The following is a 21,847-nucleotide window of genomic DNA, read 5'->3' as shown; positions in this document are numbered from 1 at the left end:
ATACAAATATAATTATATTACAAGCCGTGTGTTCTAAATTGTAAGAGTTCAGATAGCATCAACTAATGTCAAACTTTGTTTCTATTTCTATGTAATTAAGCCAAAACATAGAGAGTTTGCTCCAAAGACTTAATGTAGTATATGAGGGAACTGAGGGGACAGATGGCTGGATAACAGTCGGCACTATCAAGTAAGTTGTTACTGTTTATACTCAGAACACTAATCTGCTGACTTCTATGTCATTGCCTTAGTGAGGCTGGCAACAGTACATTTTTACTATGGTGTCAATTGACTGTAACTACCAGAATCTGTCGGTTCTTTAGATTCTCTTGCTAATTCAAAGAGCTATTGTTGTTTGCTCTCCGCCGGACTATTTTAGAGGACCCTCCTGAAAACCACCGTCAGGTGATTGGAGGCCTCCTCTTTAAAATATTGTTTTTATTATTATTATTACTATTAGTATAATTATTATTACTATTAGTATAATTATTATTACTATTAGTATAATTATTATTATTATTATTATTATTATTATTATTATTATTATTTATTATTATTATTATTATTATTATTATTATTATTATTATTATTATTACAAAATTTGAATTTGAAAGGAAAATGACAATATTGAATTCTGGTAGTTGTCAGTAGTCAAATCACACCATCATGAAAATGGTCTATTCCAAGCATCATTTGAGTAAAATACACGTAATTTGTTGCATTCAGGGGATTAACCACACAAATGTTTAATTGCATGCACATTATTTTAACTGTATGTTATGTTTTTCTTTGGGATGATGGTGGTGTCAAATTTATAATTATTATAATTATTATTATTATTATTATTATAATTATTATTATTATTTTTATTATTATTATTATTATTATTATTATTATTATTATTATTATTATTATTATTATTGCTGGGCCATGCATCGCATTTTATTTGTTTTTAATTTTTACAGCATGGTTACATGTGAGTTAAAAAGTCAGCTAGACAGTTTAGTTTTATGCAATGTTTGGTTTGTCAACAGGTAAATTTTCCACCCTAAAGAGTTTAAATTCTGACACAGTTTGCAACCCCTAGCCTGCTTTTGTCAGCCTCGATTGCATGTATTATGTAAAGAAAAAATGGTGCACATGCTGCAGCAGTGATGAATTATTTTCAAGAACTTATTTTTGTCTTTGATTCTGTACCAGGGGTGTGGACATTCTGAAAAGACCAGCTCAAGCAGGAGAGAGGCCCTGGGACACCTTAAAAGGGACTTCAGTTGTTTGTGCTCCCATTCATTATGTTATTGCTTATATACACTCACTGGAGCACAGAGGAGAATGGGATGATTTGTTTCTGAAAGGTATTTTTTATTTAAAAAAAAATTGCTAGGATTATTAAAGATTTAAAAGTAATTTACTACTAAAAACTATTAGTACCATCCATACAATTGCGTTCGACATAGAAAGAATGCACTCTTAATTGCATTTGGAGTTGAGATTGTATGGGACAATCAAGAAAAGAATGAATGGATCTTGGGACGCTGATCTGACGTCCCGCAGATTTTTCAGAGGCGGATGACATCATGACCAACTTGGCAAAGTAGAAAGAGCCTGGGATTGAGATCATCGAATGCACTCCCCAATCTCTGATTAAATATTACTAGTATATGGCCATGTCTGCCGTTCACGAACTGGGTTGAATAGTCACTGATGGAAATGTTCGCAAACGCGCTAAGTTAAGGACAACAGTCCAACGACTGGCTATTATTTACATTTTAATATGTAGTTAGTTATTTCAGAGAATTTTTAATGTAAAGTAATAGAATTAGTACTTACAATTTATTCTAGATAGTTATATGGTTTTATTTTTAAAGTCCTAATAGCTTGACTGTATCAGTGTAAAGTGATTAATTCAGTCATTCACAATTTTGAGTCGCACGTCTGGGAAAGGGGGTGGTCACTCTCCATCATGGACTGTGTGGGGGGCTCCGCCCAAAAGAAGCATTTTTTTAACCCTCATAGTGTGCTAAAGGGAAGCAAAAAATTAATAATTATTTGTATTCTAAAGGATCGCCAAAATAGGCTGTGAACAGAAAGGGACACAAATAAATTTGAGTGCCGTAAAAGCTCTGTGAACCCCTCCCCCCCCCCCCCCCACTTCTCCTCCTCTCTAAGTCTCCTCTCTAAGTCTCCTCATAAACACCCCTCCCCCTTTCATGAAAGAAAAGATAAAGGAAATACTTCCAAACTGAGGTATACGAAAGGTCAAATGTCGGTTTCTGTAGTTTGTCTATAGGAAAACTGGGTCTTCATTGTGCTTAATAAACTGTGAACAGTCGTTGTTTTTTTTTTATTATTTATTTGCTGATTTGCGTCATTTACCAATAAGTTGAAAATTTGTTTCTTAGGTGAAATTGTGGAAGAGTATGACCCACTTACGAAGGTAATGAGATACAGTCACAGTTGTCTTGTGTGACATAAAGTAATACTTGTATGACACCACAAAGATGTCACACAAAGTACACCAGAAATACTCAAACTGAAATTCATTACCCGGGCGTTAATAGCTTTAAGGGTGTAGGACAAATAGAATCACTTCTTGATCTCAGTTGTCTTTTTGGTGGCGTTCAGTCAGAGCGGGATTTGAAAACGGGACCTCCGGAGTCCAGCAACCAAACCCCTCTTGTGCACTGCCTCCATACAGTCATCTTCGTAAATTAATATTTAAACAAAAAGAGTCTCTGTGTCCCCATTGTTCTTTTCCCTAGGAAAGAGAGTTTGCTTGCATGTCAGTGGATTTCATTAGAGCGGTTTTCAATTGGTTGTCGTAAAACTAAAACCAAAATAATTAATTTAGCCAATCACTAAAGACGCAAACAGCGCAAAGAACCAATCAGAACTGTAAACAAATACATGTAACCGGCGCCAAGCGCGGGAAAACGCGTGCGACCAAGTCACGATTGGTTTTGGTTTCGATCCCCAGGGGCTAAAAAAATGGCACGCGTTTTTTCAACCTATCACAGAGCGCAGTAGAGCAAAACCAAAGCAAACGCGGAATTACTTTTTACACACAATTGAAAACCGCTCTAACTTTAATTTTAATGCTAACATGTTTTCAGGTGACCCTGACAGAGTTCAAGCCAGTATGGCCTGCAAGCGGTCGTGAGTTCTGCAACTTGGCCGTTATCAGGGAGATGGCTGATGGTCTGTTTTGCCAGGTTTTTGAAGCGGTAGGTATTTCTGGGAACATTCTTGGCCCCGTTTGTCGTCACTAACCCGATGGAATCATGAGGAGACTTGACAGAATTCAAAAGTTGATGTGAACCCGAGCCGCAGGGGAATATTACTTTCGATTTCTTTCAATCTCCTTTTAATATTGCATCAGTTTATGTAAGCTTTAAACTTAATGGCCATTGTCGATTTCTCAGATTATAAAATAACGCTAATTTTACATCAACTGTCAAAATTCCTGCACGCTGATTGGTTCGTAGCTATTGTCTATAAGACCACAGACAATAAAAATGACGTCAGTTGTAACGTGCGCGCTTTCTCAACGAAAAGTAAAGCCGCATCCTGCTCCACTGGACAATGACTTTATGACGTCATTTTATGGTCTGTGAGAGTATAGACTATAGAAAACTGCCGTTGATTCGTTAAACTCATCTTACGTGACGTCAGCAATTCCCAATTTGATTTTTACTTGTTTACTTTACTCTGTTCTCCAGGATTGGAGTTTAAAGTTTTTTGAGTAATGATTGGCTGTTGGAATAAAACTGTTCTCAAACCTAAGCCACTTTTATTTCGTGTTTTGCAGGTAGACCACGAGAAATGTCCTGAACGGAGGGGGCTTGTAAGGTTGGTTTTATTAATTGATATTCTCTTATCAGAAGATGATATGGTATGCGAACATACCTTAAGTAACGGAAGCTACAAATGCACGACAATCAGATACTAAGCAACGTCGATTCAAAGTTCCTTTTTTTATCGGATCGAGGTTGGGTGGTAAGCGATTGAGAGGTGATAGAGTGCAAGCAAGCCAGCTAACTTGCGTGCAAGCCAAAGAGCAAAGTGAAAAGCGCATCGTGACAGTTAAAATAAGAGTTATCCAAGAACGCACCGTTACGGTGAGATTAACGCACAGAGAGGAAAGAGAAATCACTCCGTTTTAGTTGTATGTTGCTGTTACAATAAAATGATGCCATAGAAAGAGTTTTCTGTGCGGCATTGAATGGAGTTGCATCAGTTTTTGCTTGTCTTTTGTTTTAGAGGTGAAATCATCATTGGTGGTTTTGTTGTAAAAGAGCTGAGTTCCGATCCTCCCAGTTGCCTGGTTACTTACATAACACGGGTTGATTTGAAAGGTAATGCTAATTATTAAAAACAAGATCATTGGATAATGCAATTCCAGGAATTTCATTGGCTTAGCGGCCATGGTATACGAGCCCTTATATCATGCACGACAAACAGACGCCGGTTCAAACGCCGCACTTCACATGAGCCAAATCGAATTCAATGAATTAAGTTCTGTTCATGTGAAGTACGGCGTCTGAATCAATTCAGAACGGCCGATCTAATTGAAATTCAAATCGGCTTAGCCGTTTTCCCGCCTGGCTCAGCCGGGAATAACGGCTGTGGACCGGCTTTGATTCAAACGCCGTACTTTACATGAGCCGAATCAAATGCAGAAATTATTACAAATCTGCAATTTTCTTCAGTCATAATATGCTTCAGTACATTAATTTCGGCTGAATTAAGTTCAGCGTTTGAATCAATTCAGCCGGGATTCATAATTTGGGTCGGTCTAAATTCGAATTCGAATCGGCTCATGTGAAGTACAAGCGTCTGAACCGGGCCAAAATCGTCATTTGGTCGTTCTTGCAAAATGAAATAAGCAAGATTTATCAACACTTCTCGGTTATTTTGTAACAAAACAGTTATTCGACTCGTCCTTGGTGGTTAAAGGTTTATTTAGGGCACCTCGTTGCCTATCTATTTAACAATTATCCTGCGAAATCGCGCGGAATATCGCCCTATACTTAGCCGACGACGCCGTAGGTCGAGATGGCTAAAATCAGGGGATATTCGGCAAGATTGAGCAAAATAATTGTTTTATTATTCAACACATTGATAACAAAGCACACTTTTATTGCAGAAAAGCTGGAGGCGATCTTTGTTTTGCCATTTTTCTCCCCGACACGCGAAATTACGTATATCGCAGGATATCTGTTGACTACCGACGACGAATATTCACTGGACCATGACCATATTTGGGCAATGTTACAGTGTGTTAAATAATAACATCTCGTATTCAGCTCGCGCTCGTGGAATAATTGTTGATCATACTGTAACGGAAACATTGAGAAGTTAATTTAAAGAGAGTAAGTAAAGATGAGAAATTTATAATTAATCGAAATTGTTCTTACTTCTTGTTCAGGAAATCTCCCCGCTCGACTGGTAAACCGAGTGACGTCATCTCAGCCCCAGGCCGTCGCGGTTTTACGTGACAAGCTGGAAGCTCTTTACCAGGCGGATGTGGCATCTAAGAGTGATGGCATGTCACAGCTCCAAAAGGAAGGCGTCGATTTATGGGTGGCGTTAATGAAAGTCAGAGAAGCGCAACACCCGCGTGCAGCGAAACCAGCTGAAGGCGAGGAAAAGGAATCCATGTTAGAGTGGAGCTTAGTTGAAAAACACTTTGAAGACGAAAGCAGTCAGTCCTCTAGGGAATTGAACGGTGCTCTGCAAGCGAGTATTCTTGCGGTGAGACAAGTGTATATTTTCCGAATCTGTTTTCTCAGTCGAGTTATTTTTATTTTATTGAATACATCTTTTATTGAAACAGAATTCCGGGGAAATGTTTCCAAAACCAGACGACACTATGCAGCTTCCCCTCGGTAAGCGAAAAAATTGTTTTATTTTAGTTTTATGCTTGGGATGATTAATGAAAACTAAATGAAATAATGAAAAAACTTCCCGTTAAGATCTAAGGCCTGATGATGGACGTTTTTGGGATGAGTTGGAGGTGAGGGATTGGGTTCCAGATCAACATGATATTCGCGGTAATTGAAACCACCAATTCACGGCCAATGCAGTCTAGGTTATTAATCCTTAGTTAAACTTCACTCATATCTTGTGGATAATTAATTCTTATGGAAATTTCTATACGTGGCTGTTAACCAGGTCCCGGTTTTTCAAAGAACGGAGAACTTTTTCCAGTGGATAAATCGTTATCCAGCGGATAAAATGTACTCCAACCAATACATTTTCTCCTCAGGATAGCGACTTATCTACTGAAACAAGTTCGAACAACTGGGACCAGATTATTCGGTTCGGAAGCAAAGAGACAATCTTTTCATACTTCACTAGTGCCTCAACATATGGCACTAACCGCAAAAAGAACTGATAATTTTACTGTGTTAAAACAGAAGTTCGTTGTAATCGTTGTTGAATTTTGTCTAGACTAGATATTTATGAATGGCTCTGTCCTTCTCAACTTGTTCTTCGACTTATTTTGTTTGTGACTGCAGACAGACACCAGATAGATTTTAAAACTCTTGGCAGTCAAGCGGCAGCCAATCTGCTGGGCGAGGTAAGATGCCTGATATGCCTTATCACTTTAAATCACTTTGCACATATATTTCATTTCTTTCTGGTTGTTTAATTTGCTGTATGGAACATGTGTAATGGTCAATAAAGCTGTTAAAAAAAAATCCCTTTAGTGATACGTCCTTGATAAAAAAAAAAAAAAAAAAAAACTCGCGAGGTTGTCGCTCGCGGTCTAAAAAATGCTCGCTCCGCTCGCCAAACTCGCGAGGTCGACTTGTAGCAAGTCTAGTCCTTGAGCCCGCAGTCTCCTCCGAAATGATTGTTGAGGTACGCGTCATGTTTAGTTCGTTTTTGGCGGGAAACTAGCGAATTAAAACGAGGGCCAAACGAAGTAAGAGCTGCTGAGAGGCTGGCGACTTGAGGGTTCAAGCTCTTGCACATGTTTGGCCTACAACAGCATTTCACACACCCGCGGGCACTCTCATTGAATCAGTGTTTCTCAGAAACTTCGTAATAATATTAGAAGGAGTGTTCTTTCAAGTTAGTTATGGCTGTTGATGAGCCTGATAAAAAAATGCAATTAATAGATTTTTGGATCTGTCTTTCAAAACCAGTAGGCATTCATTCTCTGTCGTGAAAATTCCGCACGTTGTAACAGTCCTCCTGTCGTGAAATGTTTCAAGGAGTCATGTGAACTGAATAAATAAAATAAAAGACTGTTTATTAACGACATTGTCAGTCAGCTATAACTGAATTAAAGGGTTACATACATGTTTCTTAGATTACCTTGAACTTAATTCCCTAAATTTTTCTCGGCTATCGTTGAGAGTTATCTCACTTGCAACGAATGACTCGTTCAACTCTCCACGAACTCCTTGTTTGATAGGGTGTCCAACGCTGATGGTTATATTTAAGCCCTTTTACAGCGCCGAAAATTTGAAGTTATTTCATATTTTCCAAGGAAAATATCCTTGAGTGCCCCTAATTTACAGTTTATTATTAACATTCTCCCAACATGTCTGTATTAGGTTTGTTAGGACCTGTTAAGAGAATTCAGAGTTGTCACTGAGCTTACAATTCATCATTTTCTGTTTGTTTAGGTCCTGTTGGCTTCCAAAGTTGAGATTTCAATGTCAGAGGAATTGAGTGAGCTGGCTTCTAACGAGAGGGATTGGAGGTGAATTATGCGTCACTTGTTAATGTTGTTGGTGCCCGTGCATATGTTGTGTGATGACTGGGAAGGACTGTTCCGCGTTCTTGATGGAGTTTGCACATGAATGATAACTGATGTTCATAAAAAAAACTTTGCAGTATGGCTCTCTTTCATAATGAGGTTCAAAGCAACTCGGAAATGGCCTATTCATTATTCCCTACAATCTCGTTCCCAGAGCCCGCGTCCGCTGGATAAGGGTAACCCGGGCTCTGGGAACGAGATTGTATTCACTTTCAAGTCGAAAAAATTGCCGGTTTCACTTGTTCTAATTTAATTTCACAACCTTATCTTTCTCCCTTCGTCTGTTCATATAATCTCAATTATACTGGCCCTGGTATAATCATTATTCAGGTCGATTACTATATATGCTTCCTAAACACATTAACAATTCAAAAACCAAAGACAAAGGAAATCATGCACCGTGACGTGTTTGGATATCTGATGAAAAACTCCTCGTTTTTACATCCTTAATTTCCCCTTCAAAATCAGTTCGTTGGAGAAGTTATATCAAACACTCATCACAGTGTTTCATCACAATATCAAAAACCTCGAAGTTCGTCAAAAATACTCCGCTACGCGTCGTATTTTTAACTCTCTTCTCGGTGTTTGATTTGTGATGAAACACTGTGTCTCGTGTTTGATATATTACACATTCAACGGCTATTTCCTGCAATAATTTTTGAAATATATCAATTTAGTTTTTGATTAATTCCCATTCGGCGGACTCTTCGGTTTTTTTTTGTAAATTTTAGTCCACGCGGCGCCCATGGTACTCATCACTAGTTTGTGGGGTTAGTGGTCTTCTCTGATCCTCGCTTTTGTCTTCTTTTTAGCTATCATAGCATCGAAAAAGACGTTGTGATACTGAGGAAGATCAACCCAGGAGAAAAAATTCACAGGTTAGTGCATGTTCATGTCTGTAGTTCATTTTATGTTCGTGTGTTGCCCGCGGTGTGGTAAATTACCATTTATTTATTTATTTATTTATTTATTTATTTATTTATTTATTTATTTATTTATTTATTTATTACCTTGAACCTTTTGTTTTCTGTTGAGGACAAAGTTTTTATATAACTGTTTTTTTTTTTTGCTTTTCTGTGTAGTTTCCTTGGCAAAGGGATGATCAAAGTAAAACCACCCACAGTGTGGCAAGCGGTCAAAAATCACACGACTCGTCATGTGTTCGATAAAATGCTTAAGGTAAAAATACGGCAAACACTAAATGTCCACATTTATAACTCAGCCCTCTTACCAATGAAATCGTCTCCGTTTCTTATTGCGCATGCTAATTTGTTATTTAAACAAGGAGCTGGTTGGCCCATTGAGGGCAAAAGTGCAGCTCCTCAAGGCTGTCTTTATAACAAAAGAAATTGTAATGTCATCACTATGACGTCATTCACAGTGCGTAAACTGTGTTTTTACTGGTTCGTCATTCATTCTGTTTATCCTCATAATAATAATAATAATAATGATGATGATGATGATGATGATGATGATGATAATTATAATAATAATAATAATAATAATAATAATAATAATAATAATAATAATAATTATGACGATGGTGCTGCTGATGGCGACGATGATGATGATCAATACATTTCTATAGCACCATATCCCTACAGCTCTATGGCGCTTTACAAAGTCAAAAAAGAGTCAAAATATACAACAAAAAGAATTAAAAACTAAAGTTTAAAAAGGCTTTAAGGCAAGTCTTATGACGAGGTTTAAAACACAATATCTTAAATCCAAGGGACGTCCATTCTACAGCCTAGGGGCAACTGTGCTAAAGAATCGATCGCCATAACTCTTGAGATTAAACGAGGCATTTCCAAGTTCCGTTTGCTGCACGGCCTGAGCCTGCGACCATAGGAAGGAGCCTGCCAAATAAAGGCCTTTGAAATGAGTCTGCGCCTCTGATATCTGCATTGTGTTTGCATTTAACAGGAAACAAAAATGGTCAGGCAAATTGATGAGCAAACAAAAATACGTAAGTAAAGATTTTAACAGTTCCATGCACCACTCATTTTTTCCTTTGCTTTTATAAACGCAGTATTATTAATTTTAATCAGATTGCTTCTCTTTCAGTTGATTGATTGCGTTTTACTTTTTTATATTTTCAGTTTATTTACATCACGAAACGACGCAATGCTTCGTGAAACAGTCGCGCGATTTTGTTGTTTTGGCGGCAGAGCGAGTCGAGGTGAGTAGCGCTAAATGAAAGTCACAAACAAATGGCCTAAGTCTCATATGCAGACATTCCCACGGTCAAGCAAAAGTTTTATTGTCAAAGAGAGTAGGATGGTGGACCGTGCAGTGGCGATACAAGATTTGTACCATAGTTGATTTCGCAGTTGAGTTTGGTAATTAGAGTTAAGAATCGCGTTTACGGCAAACGGCAAACGTGAGATTCTTGTTTATGTTTTCTTGAAATAAAGAGTACAAAGATGAGAATAGTGCAAACTAATTCTCGCCTTTGATGCTAACGCAAAACTACTCGATTTGACAGAGCAACTAAAAACAGCAAGCGGCAAATGTTGTAGAAACATGACCACGTGGTCATTTCTCACGTTCGCCGTTTGCCGTTTGCCGTAAACGTCATTCTTAACCTCTCTTCAGATTTAGAATAACGTTAAACGTGAGAAATGATAACGTTTCACGACCGTGTTTACCCTATATTTCCCGCTCCCTGTTTTCACTTTTTCAGTAAATTTGAGTAGTTTTGCGTTAGCATCAAAGGCCAGAATTATTTGCACTACTTTCATCTGTGTACTAATTTTTTACGAAACATAACCGCGAATCTCACGTTTGTCGTTTCCCGTAAACGTTTTTCTAAATCTATCTATTTTCCAGTAACTTTCAATATTGGTTCAGTTAGAATTGTAAATAAACAGAAAGGAAGACTGCATAGAAGCATTGCAAGAGTATGACCGATTTCATTGCTGTGTGTAGACCGGGATGATTCCGTGACGCATGTTATCATCAGTCGACCGTCATGATTCGTTCGTGTTCAGGCAATGATGAAGGAAATTACACGATCAAATGAGAACACAGCATAAATACTTACTTCCTTAAGTATAATATCCATATAGATTTCACTGTAGTATGCACATCTGAGTTTAACAAACACGATTCCCCGGCTATGCTTAACCTCCCAGGATTCGCCGGTCATAATTCACCAAAATGGTGAAGGAAATTCACAGATCCTTTTCTTTATATCAGTACTTATAATTCGCGAGTTTGATGTTCTTTAGGATATAGTCGTGTAAGCATATAACAACAAAAACGAACGATAAAAGCCGACAATTCAGAGTGATCATGACTCCATTGTCAAGGGAACTAAGTAACAGATCATGCAAATTACATCATTTAAAGTGATCTTGGCGCGAAAATTAACATAACGGGGTGCGAAAATTACACAAATACTTTCGCACGAATAGAGTCTGATATTTGCACGTTAAGATTTGGCTTTAAGTTTCTAATAAAAAGCATTTCGTGCACTAAACTAGACTGTTTAGTGCACGAAATGCTTTTTATAAGAAACTGTAAAAAGTGTAAAAAGTGATTTAGGATTAAATCATTAAAGTATTAAACAATGATTATTTATTGTGATATTTCTAAAGTAAACGCTCTGGAACTGTATTTGTTACCGTTGCAGCCTGAGAGATACATTGTAGCTGGAGTTTCAGTTGACGTACCAGAATTGCCTCCCACCAAAGAAATCGTAAGAGGAAAGGTAAGGTTCGGCTGTGATGTAGACGACAAGTAAAGTGTTGTTTTCTTATTTCTCTCAGGGATAATAGTGTGAACAAAACACGCGAGTGAACGAGGATAAAACTCGCCACCCACGAGTAGACGAATTTCGCGCTGGCTTATCTCTACTGAGAACAGCAAGGGAGACGAATTTCGCGTTCGCTTCTCTCTATCGTTCCTGAGAATAAGTAAGGGAGTATTGTCGTGTTTTAGCTAGAGTCCTACCGACTTTTTATTTGCCTGTGCGTGCGCACATGTACGTTAGATCTGGGGAAACCTGGGATGGCCCAGTGGTGAGAGCACTCGCCTCCCACCAATGTGGCCTGGGTTCGATTCCCAGACTCGGCGTCATATGTGGGTTGAGTTTGTTGTTGGGCTCTTCCTTGTTCCGAGAGGTTTTCTCCAGGTACTCCGATTTTCTCCTCTCCTCAAAAACCATCATTTCCAAATTCCAATTCGATCTGGAGAGTGTCCGCATTATGTAAGTGCATTTGATCATCTCGTCATGGAATTATGCGCTATACAAATTTGCAAATTTCCAACTCACAATATACAAACTTACTGAAAATGTTCTTTTAATTCTTCTCTTGTCAGATTTACTCCAGTGGTTGGATAATCGAGCCCGTGTTACAAAATGGCCAGCTGTATTCTATGGTGTCTTATCTTTCTCAGGTAATTTGTGGCGAAACAAAACAAATGTGTTTTCTTGGGTCGCCGTAGGTTCTTGTGAATATATTAAACACTTGATAGGTCACTTCATAGTTAGTCTGAATTTTGAAATTCGGCCTCGATACACACGCACACACACAAACACGAAACGAATTTTTCCAAAAAGCAAACGTTCACGGCTTATAAATGTGAGAGTTTTGCCTTGCATAGGGTCATTAATGAACCCAGTAGTATGCACTACGCATGTCCGTTTCGTCACCAGTCTCCCAATAGCCTATTGGTTAGAGTACCCGACTGGTGTACGGATGATTGGTCTCCACTCCCTTTCCGGGCAATTATTTTTACTCTCACCTCAAAATGGCGGATACCTACCGTGACAGACTGGTAACTAAGAAAATGACACTCTTCGGTTAGCCTAATGTAGCTTAGGTAGCTTGTAGTTAGTCTTTATATTTGGGGTTAAGATATTAATTAATTAAGTTCTGGTAGCCAGTCTTCGGTAGTCTAGTGGTAAGATTCCCGCTTGGGAATCCGACAAACAGGGGTGGACTTTTCTGGAGGTAATCTCTTTTTCTAACTTAAAAATGTTGCTAAGTGTGATTTATAGTATCCGCCATCTTGAAGAGGGCGTACAAAAAATTGTCCGTCCCAGTGGCTCTCGGTTTTTTCTTTTCTCGTGCTCGTGACGTGACAAATACAATCTCTTTCTTAGCTTCTACACAGATATGCACCATTTTTGTCTTTGGCTCATCGGATATGCTCAAGTTCTTACAGCCGTTGTTATGGCAGTAGCATTTTCTTGTGTACAATTTTAGTTGGTTAAAGAACAGTTTTCCTCTCTCCCCGTAGGTTGACTTTGGAGGACCTGTTCCCACCAGGCTGGTAAACCTCATAGCTCGCCGTCAGCCTCTTTGTATCGCTTATCTCAGAGACAACTTAGAGAAACTTGAAAATAAATAATCGGACTCCTCGTTGTTTTCCATCTACCGCAAAATTCCGGAAATTTCGGTTGATAATTTTCGTCCTAGTAGAAAGCGTTCCATTTACCCCAAGAAACTCTCATTTTTGTTTGACATCTCTCGCACGGTTGTGAGAGTCAAAGGCCTGAAATTTTCCACTAGCTTGGGTGACTGCAAAAAGTCGTGTTCGTTTACACCCAAATCGGAATTTCCGGATTTTTTTTTAAATGGTGAACAACCCCTGAGAAATCAGCAGATCGTATAAACACGGACACGTGGCATTTTACCTCCAAATTGACAAGCGGAGGGACTTTATTGCGTCCGGTTTCAATCGGGGATTTGGACCCTCTAAAGTGATGTTTTGCGTTACGTCACTTATTGATGTTAGAGAGGTTTAGATCACGGCAAACGACGAACGAGAGATTCACGTTTATGTTTTCTTTTAAAAATTAGAACATAGAAGAGAATAGTGCAAAATAATTCTGACCCTTGATGCTAACACAAAACTACTCAATTTTACTGAGAAACTGTAAACAGCGAGCGGGAAATGAAGGATAAACATGGTCACGTGGTCATTACTGCCGTTTGCTGTTTGCCGTAAACGTATTCTTAATCTTTCTATTATGTGCCACTGAACCAGAGACGTATTGGCTGTTGAAACAAAGAGTTCTTTTGTTTGATACTTGGCACATTCGAACAACAAAAACAATGTTTGTGGACAGTAAACATCGCTATAGCCCAGGTATCTTAGGACTACTTCGTGTAGTCTTTGTTTTTATCACAGAATACACTCAATCGAATTAAAACACTCTTATCTAAGTGTTGGGTATCGGGGATTTGTGTTCATTCTGCGTGCTGGTATTTTTCAAAATAAGTCCAATCAAATGCAATCTAAGTTCAAGTTAACCAAATAGTTTATTAACCTTTATAGTTTAGTAGAGCGGTTTTCACTTGAGTGTCGAACTCAAGTGTTCGAACCTCATTATGAAAGCGAGGCTAAGTGCAATGTTTTTATTATGAAAATTAGTTTTCATTCATATGCAAACAGAACTAATTTTCATCTGAGAAGCTTTTCACTTAACCTCGCTTTCATAATGAGGTTCACAGCAACTCGCAAAGGGCCTGATGGGCTTACTTTTGGTTTTTCTTTGCTGCACTCTGTGATTGGCCAACAGTATTCGCGCCGTTTCTGTTTTCAACCGATGGAAAGCCAAATTGAAAACTAATCGAAACCTGCGTTTTCGCGCGCCTTACGCCGGTTACACGTATTTGCTCCGAGTTCTGATCGGTTCATTTTGGTTTTACGACGCTCAATTGGAAACCGCTGTAATGTTTGCAGATAATGTGAATTTCTTTCAATTCCTATGACCTATGTTTTGGATCATGGAACTGACAGAGTATGACTAAGGATTCAAAGTATGTTCTTTGAAGCGAGCCAAACATAAACCTTGGTGTAACGTTTAATCAAAGATTGTAATGCATTTGCTATTGTTCAAGTTGGTTAATTGCTTCGCGATTTATCCCTATCAGGAGTAGCCTCCCACGCAGTCGTTTTCAGCGGACTCGTATTACCTCCTCCCCACAACGAAGCAGGTAATACGAGTCCCCTATAAACGACTGCGTGGTAGGCTATATCAGGAGCCCATTACATGGGCTCCTGTCCCAATCTTTTCTATATACGGTGGTTTGGTAATGATTTTTGTTGTAAAAGAAATAAGATTTAAAGAAAAGGTGGGGGGGGGGGGGGGGGATATGTGAATTAATGTGATTGTTATTATCTTTTTATTTTCAAGTCATTTTTATCTTGAGGTGAGACTTTTCTATGAGAAAGTTATTTATTACAATACTTCATCGTTAGACTTCTCTCGCGTCCGTTGCTCAAGTGCTAGTTGATCACCGTTCTTCCTCATAGTAATGATCGTCAGTGAAGAAGAATAGTCATCATCATCATCATCATCATCAGCCAACTGCACTGCAATCGGTCAAAAGCTTTCTCCACGCCTTTCGGTCGTGTACCATGCTTCGAATCTCTTCTGGCGTTGGTGGGTATGTCTGGCTGATTAAGCTGGCAATGTACTGATGAAACATCAGCTTTGGGCGGCCGGGCTTTCGTTTGCCATGTTTGGGGTGGAAAAGGGCGTACTTGTTGACCAATTCATAGAATAGTTATTTCCAATTAAATTGAGCCTTTCCCTCTAAGAGGGCCTAGGCTAGTTTATAAATTACTGATAAAAGATTATTTCTTTATTTTTGAATGTAAAAACAAACAAAAGCACTCCTTGATAACTGTCACTGGAAGGTCGTACGCGAGGATTTCATTGTAAGATTCAAAAACCGCGGTGTACAACTTGGACTATTGTAGTGAGAGGGTAAAGCGCTTTTGTAATTAGAAAATTATTGTCGCGGTTAAATCCCACAAATACACAAATACAATAACATATACTTTCTTGCTGCAATTAAAACCTGGAAATCTGCTATCTTTAGGTATATTTAATGCTGTTTTGTTGAATTTAAAAAATAATTTGCAATATAAGAGATATTAATTTTAGGCGGTGTTAATTAAATACGTTCTTATTCTAGTATGGTGTTATTTGTGAGTGATTTGTAAGGCTGTCTGGTAAGGATCCTGATAGGACTGTTTTAAGGATGCAATCTTCAACGATCCTTCAATTTCGCAAGTTATTTCAAGGATCTGTTTTGTACAAAAGAGTTTTTTTTTACAAGAATCCTCCAATATCCCGAAATGAAAGTCTTGTCGCAGTTGCCTTTAAGGCTATTAAACTGAAGGTGGTGGACGTTCACGACACTTTTTCTCCTAAACTTGAATTGAGTTGCAAAGAGCACTCAGTCAATTATTTTTCATTTTGTTACAAATTGGATCCACGCCCATAAAACCAGATTGTATGCCTAACTGAAGCGACGAGCAATCTACCCCATTTCTGAGGTCTTGCGATGGAACCCCGCTCCCCCTTCTTGCTCTTGGGGCCCGTTTCTCGAAAGGCCCGGTAACTTACAGGGCCCGATAAGTATATTTTAAATGTTTTTTCGCCGATTACACAGTGATTACAGACATGGTACTTGGCCAATGTTTTCACAGAATTATAAAATTTTAAAATTTAGTATTCAAAGCTAACAAAAATTGACTTCTGTTAAGAAACATTTATCACCAAAGACACTTATCGGCATAAAGTTACCGGGACCTTCGAGAAACGGGCCCCTGGGCCCGGTGCTTGGTTTTCTCTCCTGAAACGCACGGCACCCTTCATTCGGCCTCTGATGTTTCAACAACCTCTTCGTAACCACTCTTTCGGGTTCAAAGTTTACTAAATATTAGAAGCCCCGTATTTTGACGTAAGTTGAACTTTCAACCTCACGAGGTTAGAATTTGACTCGGCTGGGCATGGGGGAATGAGAGCCGCTATACTTTCCCAATACACGTATATTTATTCTGTGTCTGCGGAAAGGAATTGAATGCGTAATTAAGTATGGATCTATTAAAGAAACTTTTCCCCGAACTATCGTGTTTTATCCATCACCAAACTTGGCAGGTTCCGGCCGGATCGGAGAGAACCGGAAAAGGCTGAAATTCGTATTAATATTAACTTCCGCTCCACTGCAGAAATGCCTGTGGGCTCACAGAATCACCTTCAGTGACCTTTATACTGAAAGTCCAATGTTTTCTAAAAATTTGAGCAGTAATATGACATAGCACATGCATGCCCATGGTCACAAGGCCAGATGAACACTGTTTTACTAAGACGAATTCTGCATTGAGAGGCAATGTTTTCTCTGTTGTGGCTATTATATTTGTTGTTTATCAGCGCAGTAGTTGCATTTTTCAGCTATGCACTATTCTTTCGCAAGGTGAGAAGCAAAACCGATTTGCTGGCTGTAAAGATTAACGAAGTTGAATTTTGCTAATGTGTATGTTACTTTATTTACAGGAAGAACTGATAGATTCAACTCCCGTAAGGACGAAAATAAAATACCTAAAGAAGGTTAGCAAGTGTGCATGTGCTTCTAAAATTAATTGAGGTTGTATTTTTAAATGTCCAGCGTTCAATTTGACTGGTTGTGTTTGGCTTTCGGTGTGATGTAATGTTCCCTTGTCTCATGCATGCTCATTACCATAAATTACCATTACGCACTTACGATCTTTTATACAATGGTCAGGAATCGAAAAACGAAGTAAGCTGGACTTAGCTAGTAAGTGCAAGTTAAAATTCAGCAGAAAATATAAATGAATTTCGACGAAATATTTAAACTTTGTCTTAAAAAAGAAACGTGAAAAGACGTGCAACTTGGTCGTGGCATGTGACTGTTTTTGCACAATGATCTAGGTGTGTCTCAAGGGGTGCGTTAGGGGAAGGGGTACTTGACTTTCGTTTGGGTATTAAGGGCTGCGTTTCATTGGGGGTTTGTAGGACAAACAAATCCATTCCAACATACCTAACCCTTTGTAGCAGAACAGTCCCTCAATTTTATGAGCCTGTTTAGGTCACGGGACAAAATGCTAATTGGCTGGAATTAATGGATACCATAAATAATCACATCAATGTCTTGTCCTGAAAATAATCTTATGTTGAATGATGACCTCCAAAGACCAGCTCGCACACATCTCAGATCTCAGATTTGCTAAATAGTGAAAAACAAATATATACTTTACAACAACAAACATGCAACCATGCCCTGTTTGGGACAAAAGATCAGATTTGATCAGACCCTGCATGTTTAAGGTAGACTAAATAAAATTATTTACCCTGTTCAGGACAGAGAGCCCCCACACCCTTTCTCCCCCACCCATTTCAAGCAAATGAGATTATAATTAGTCAGTTGAAAGCCTAGTATTTTTAGGGCCATTTTCAGTTTCCAGTATTTCATCTGATTTTCTCCCCCAGGGGGGGGGGGTACTTCCTTATAAGAGGCTAATGGGGATGTGCCGCTGGATGGGGTCGCATTTTCACGGCAGGATTGACTGGAATGGGGTTGCATTTTCAATAGAGTTACTAGAATGGGGTCACACATTTTCGGAATTTTGGGTTAAGAAAATTCTATTAAGTAGGGATTCAAAATGGTTTCGGTTAAAAAGTTCAGAAAGTTGTTGTTTATTAAATGTAACAATCACCTCGCATTATATTCCGTTCTTGAAAGTAGATGCATAAATAGAAAGTGACTTAGTTGGGATCGCGAAAAATTACATTTTCCCAAAAAGTGACTAAGATGGGGTCTATTAAGGACGGTGCCTACTAATGCCGAAGTATTTTTGTGCGGTTTATGACTATGCGGGAAAAGCAGATCTTAGCAAGGCCTATTGGAATCCAAAAAGAAGATTGGGGGTAACCACGCATTTTTCAGAGATAATAAAGCAACAATATCTCTAAAAAGCACCAAAATATAAAGCAATGTATGGGATTTTTTCCTAAATTGAAGCTTAATTTTCTCTGAAAAATGCATGGTTACCCCCAATTTTCTTTTGAGATACCAAAGGCATTTGGTAAGTTCTGCTTTTTCCGTATAGTTTTAAACCTCGCAAAAATATTCCTGTATTAGTCGGCACCACCCATAGGAAACCTGAGTATCTCGCGATGCGCAGAACGTATGCGCAGTAACAATAGTAGGCACCGTCCTTAACTCAGCCCACAAAATAGACTATAATGGGGCAGGGGCTCTGAGAGGCCAGCGGCACATACACAACAAAACTGAACCCAAGTACCCCCCCTCCCCCGGGTTTTCTCCCTTACATGAGTTGTAAGGTATATGTATCACCCCAAGAGGTTAATTGATTTTTGAGCATTTTGGTCTGAAAACTGGTGATTTATGTTTAAACCATGTTGGTTTGAAAGCCTGATCATGCAAACAGGAGGTAATTTGCAGAGATCAGCTCTGGGAATGGGTGGGGGTGAGAGGTCTGAAAACAGGTATTAGAAAAAGTGCACTTTTTTTGTCAAAACTACAGTCAGGCACAACCCCACTAAAAATACTAAGATGTAAGCCCACCAGGAATCAGGTTAAACTTCTTTATTATTTCATTCCGTTTCTGTTTTCTAGCATGTTCCTCCCACCTACTTTAATGGATGGCAGCTTAAAACAGTGGACAGTGGATTGCGAGTATGGCAAAAGAATATGTGTAGCAGTTCACCGTCTTGGATGCCAGAAACAATTTATGCATGTAGTGGAATTATCCCAGCATCCCAGCAGGTATAGAGCTAATGGTATAATCCCTCACCCTTTAAGAACATCATTATGTGCAGTCTCGTTACTGCTCTCTCAGTATAATTATTTCTTATGGTACTGATGCAGTTGACATCTTTGGAAATCATACATTCCTTCTCATGACTTTAATGCTTGATCAGTTAGCGACATTGTAAGAGGAAAATAGATATTCATCACAAGTAGGGCTAAAAAGGGTAATTTTTGTTGTGATAGCTTTCAATCTTTGATTGGACAAAATTTAATTAATATAATCGCCAGGTGAGCCAAGTGTGCTTGCATGCTTTACAGGCCTAAAATTTTTAATCAATTTATTACCTTTCTTGAAAATAATACCATTATCTTTGATAGGAGGTGATAAATATCCTAAAACAACCTGGTCTATTGATGAATTGGGATCCAACGGTAAAGATTGCGTCAAAGGTTTCCATGGCAACCAATCATGATGACATATCAGTCTCATTTCATTGCTCCAGTATCATCACAAGGGCTGTACAACAAATTCGAGCAATGTTTGGGGAAGAAGCAAATGCAGTTTATTCGAGGCAAGTGACAGTTGCATTAAGATGTGCATTCATTCACTTTTGGAGTGGATTGATTGATCTGAAATGATATTATTTTTAATTTGTTATGTTGCTTGGCAACAATGCTTGCATTTACTATTGACTGCTGCAGCTGTTCCCATAGTATGAGGGATTATTTAGACCTTGTTACTTGTTATGAAAACTACAAAATTCATGGCTCAATTTCACCTTATTTAACCTATGCAGACAGTGGGAGATATCTGAAGAGCCAACACCAGAAGCATGGTTTATGAGTTCATTCAGTGATCGAATCATTTCAGCAGAAGGAGCACTGTGGTCCTGTTTTTTGTTGTCTTCAATAGACACTGACAATGGTATGTCTATGAACAATAAATTATTATGTGTAGAATAACAATAAAATCTGAATATGATTCCAAGTCTTTAAATTATTTACAAATAAATCAGTTCGCTGGAGTTTAAAAGCTGCATTTCAGTGTTATATTGTTAAATTTAACAGTTTTCCCCTGATTTGAATGGCAGTTACTTTCCTCTTTCATTTAAAATATCAGTCCCTACCCCATGAGAGGTCATTAATAAGATACAAAACTGGAATTTCCAGAGGGTGGGGGAGGGGGGGGGGGGGGGGGCTCAAACCAAAACATTTGCCAGGGGGTAAGGTAGGGTATTTTCTGGAACAATACAGTGCAGAATACTAACTAAAGGAAGAAGGGATCTCTAAATCAAATGTTAATGTTCTTTTGCAACAAATTGTGACAATTGCTTCCCACATTTCTAACATTCGGAATGCCCATTTGGAAAATTATGGCAAAAAAATTTAATTGTCTAGTGGCAATCTGTATGGTGCCTGCACAGTTAACTATATATCCATATCCATATCCATATAAAATTTGGCATTGCAAGAGCTGGCTCGTCTGAGTTTGCATCTTAATATTAAATACATTTGTTACCAAAAAAATTAATATTACTTAATCAAGCATTCACAATAATTTATTGTTAAATAATTGTAGGTGCTGATGAAGAGACTGACAGCCTAGTCACTTTGGTTGTTGCACCTGTGTCACCGCTGTTTGCATCATTTGCATCTGCAATACCACAATTAACAGCCTCAAGAGTGGCTGGACTCCAGGACTTCTGTTCACACTACAAACTTGACACTTCCACTGTTAAGTGCTCAACTGAATCAGAGGCCACTGTCAGAGCTCTGTCACCTTCTTCAACCAGTGATAATGCTAATTTGGAGGAAAATGCCATTGCATCCCCAGCTAGTTTGCAAGTAACTGAAGTAAGAAAATTGTTCTTCATAACTTACTACACTCAGTGCTTCTGTAAAGACTAAGTGATATTAAACCATAACCTCCCAACCCCTCAATTGGGCGGACTGCTACAGAAATCCAATTTATAATAAACACATGTTCAGTATAATTGGTACTTGTTCAATATAATTGGGACTAATTGGTGTTAGTGGTTATCGCCTGTTATCCGGTGTTAGAGCCAATCAGGTTCATGCTCTTCCATAGCTTCCAGATGTGATAATGTTATCCGCTAACAAGACTGTTAGAGCCAATGAGAGTTTTGTTATTCAATAACAGGATAACACAAATAACAACTCAAGTGTTAGCCGATAATATTAGTCAGTTCCACCAATAACAACTGCTCGTTACAACACATCGTTATTTGTGGCTACAATAAAGCTTACAAAATTCAAAGTCTGCTAGAGGGCACCAGCACACCTAAAATTGCTCTCCCAAATACATGAGATTTTCGGGAAAAATAGTCCAATTCTCTTCAGATGTTGTATTCATTGTAAATGTTTAACAATACAAAAGGCAAAATGTCTTAAGGATAAGGTGTTGCTCAAAATTGAATTGCGATGAGTATGTTTGCTTCATCTTCTCCACTAAGAATTAGATTCTACTTCTCCACTGAATAGAAAATAAAGTCGCCCTTGTGAAGAAATC

The 21,847-nt window shown here is 38.5% G+C and overlaps 2 protein-coding genes across 3 annotated transcripts in view; both read left to right on the top strand.

Annotated features, from left to right (window-relative positions):
- The window catches only part of LOC146473370 (uncharacterized), a 29,281-nt gene extending 13,567 nt beyond the window's left edge, over positions 1-15,714 (top strand). For both annotated transcript variants that reach the window (XM_085118599.1, XM_085118598.1), the window contains exons 9-25: positions 101-190; positions 1,201-1,355; positions 2,403-2,437; positions 3,114-3,228; positions 3,813-3,849; positions 4,261-4,355; positions 5,429-5,754; positions 5,837-5,888; positions 6,522-6,583; positions 7,641-7,717; positions 8,587-8,652; positions 8,857-8,953; positions 9,701-9,743; positions 9,877-9,956; positions 11,412-11,489; positions 12,101-12,178; positions 13,025-15,714. In XM_085118599.1, coding sequence (XP_084974725.1) covers positions 101-190; positions 1,201-1,355; positions 2,403-2,437; positions 3,114-3,228; positions 3,813-3,849; positions 4,261-4,355; positions 5,429-5,754; positions 5,837-5,888; positions 6,522-6,583; positions 7,641-7,717; positions 8,587-8,652; positions 8,857-8,953; positions 9,701-9,743; positions 9,877-9,956; positions 11,412-11,489; positions 12,101-12,178; positions 13,025-13,135 — 1,597 coding nt within the window. In that variant the 3' untranslated portion in view covers positions 13,136-15,714. The remainder of the gene's footprint in view (positions 1-100; positions 191-1,200; positions 1,356-2,402; positions 2,438-3,113; positions 3,229-3,812; positions 3,850-4,260; positions 4,356-5,428; positions 5,755-5,836; positions 5,889-6,521; positions 6,584-7,640; positions 7,718-8,586; positions 8,653-8,856; positions 8,954-9,700; positions 9,744-9,876; positions 9,957-11,411; positions 11,490-12,100; positions 12,179-13,024) is intronic.
- Positions 15,715-16,790: 1,076 nt separating this feature from the next.
- LOC146473369 (uncharacterized) overlaps positions 16,791-21,847 on the top strand; it is a 31,047-nt gene continuing 25,990 nt past the window's right edge. The window contains exons 1-6 of the mRNA XM_085118596.1: positions 16,791-16,998; positions 17,079-17,132; positions 19,183-19,332; positions 19,696-19,893; positions 20,119-20,242; positions 20,897-21,171. Of these exons, the coding sequence (XP_084974722.1) occupies positions 16,915-16,998; positions 17,079-17,132; positions 19,183-19,332; positions 19,696-19,893; positions 20,119-20,242; positions 20,897-21,171 (885 nt within the window). The 5' untranslated portion in view covers positions 16,791-16,914. The remainder of the gene's footprint in view (positions 16,999-17,078; positions 17,133-19,182; positions 19,333-19,695; positions 19,894-20,118; positions 20,243-20,896; positions 21,172-21,847) is intronic.

This window comes from Pavona decussata, unplaced genomic scaffold (genome assembly GCF_977016875.1).
Source record: "Pavona decussata unplaced genomic scaffold, jaPavDecu1.1 SCAFFOLD_94, whole genome shotgun sequence".
In the NCBI taxonomy this organism is placed as follows: Eukaryota; Metazoa; Cnidaria; class Anthozoa; order Scleractinia; family Agariciidae; genus Pavona; species Pavona decussata.
Note: the sequence above shows the minus strand (reverse complement) of the source record. Positions and strands in the feature narration are given on the sequence as shown.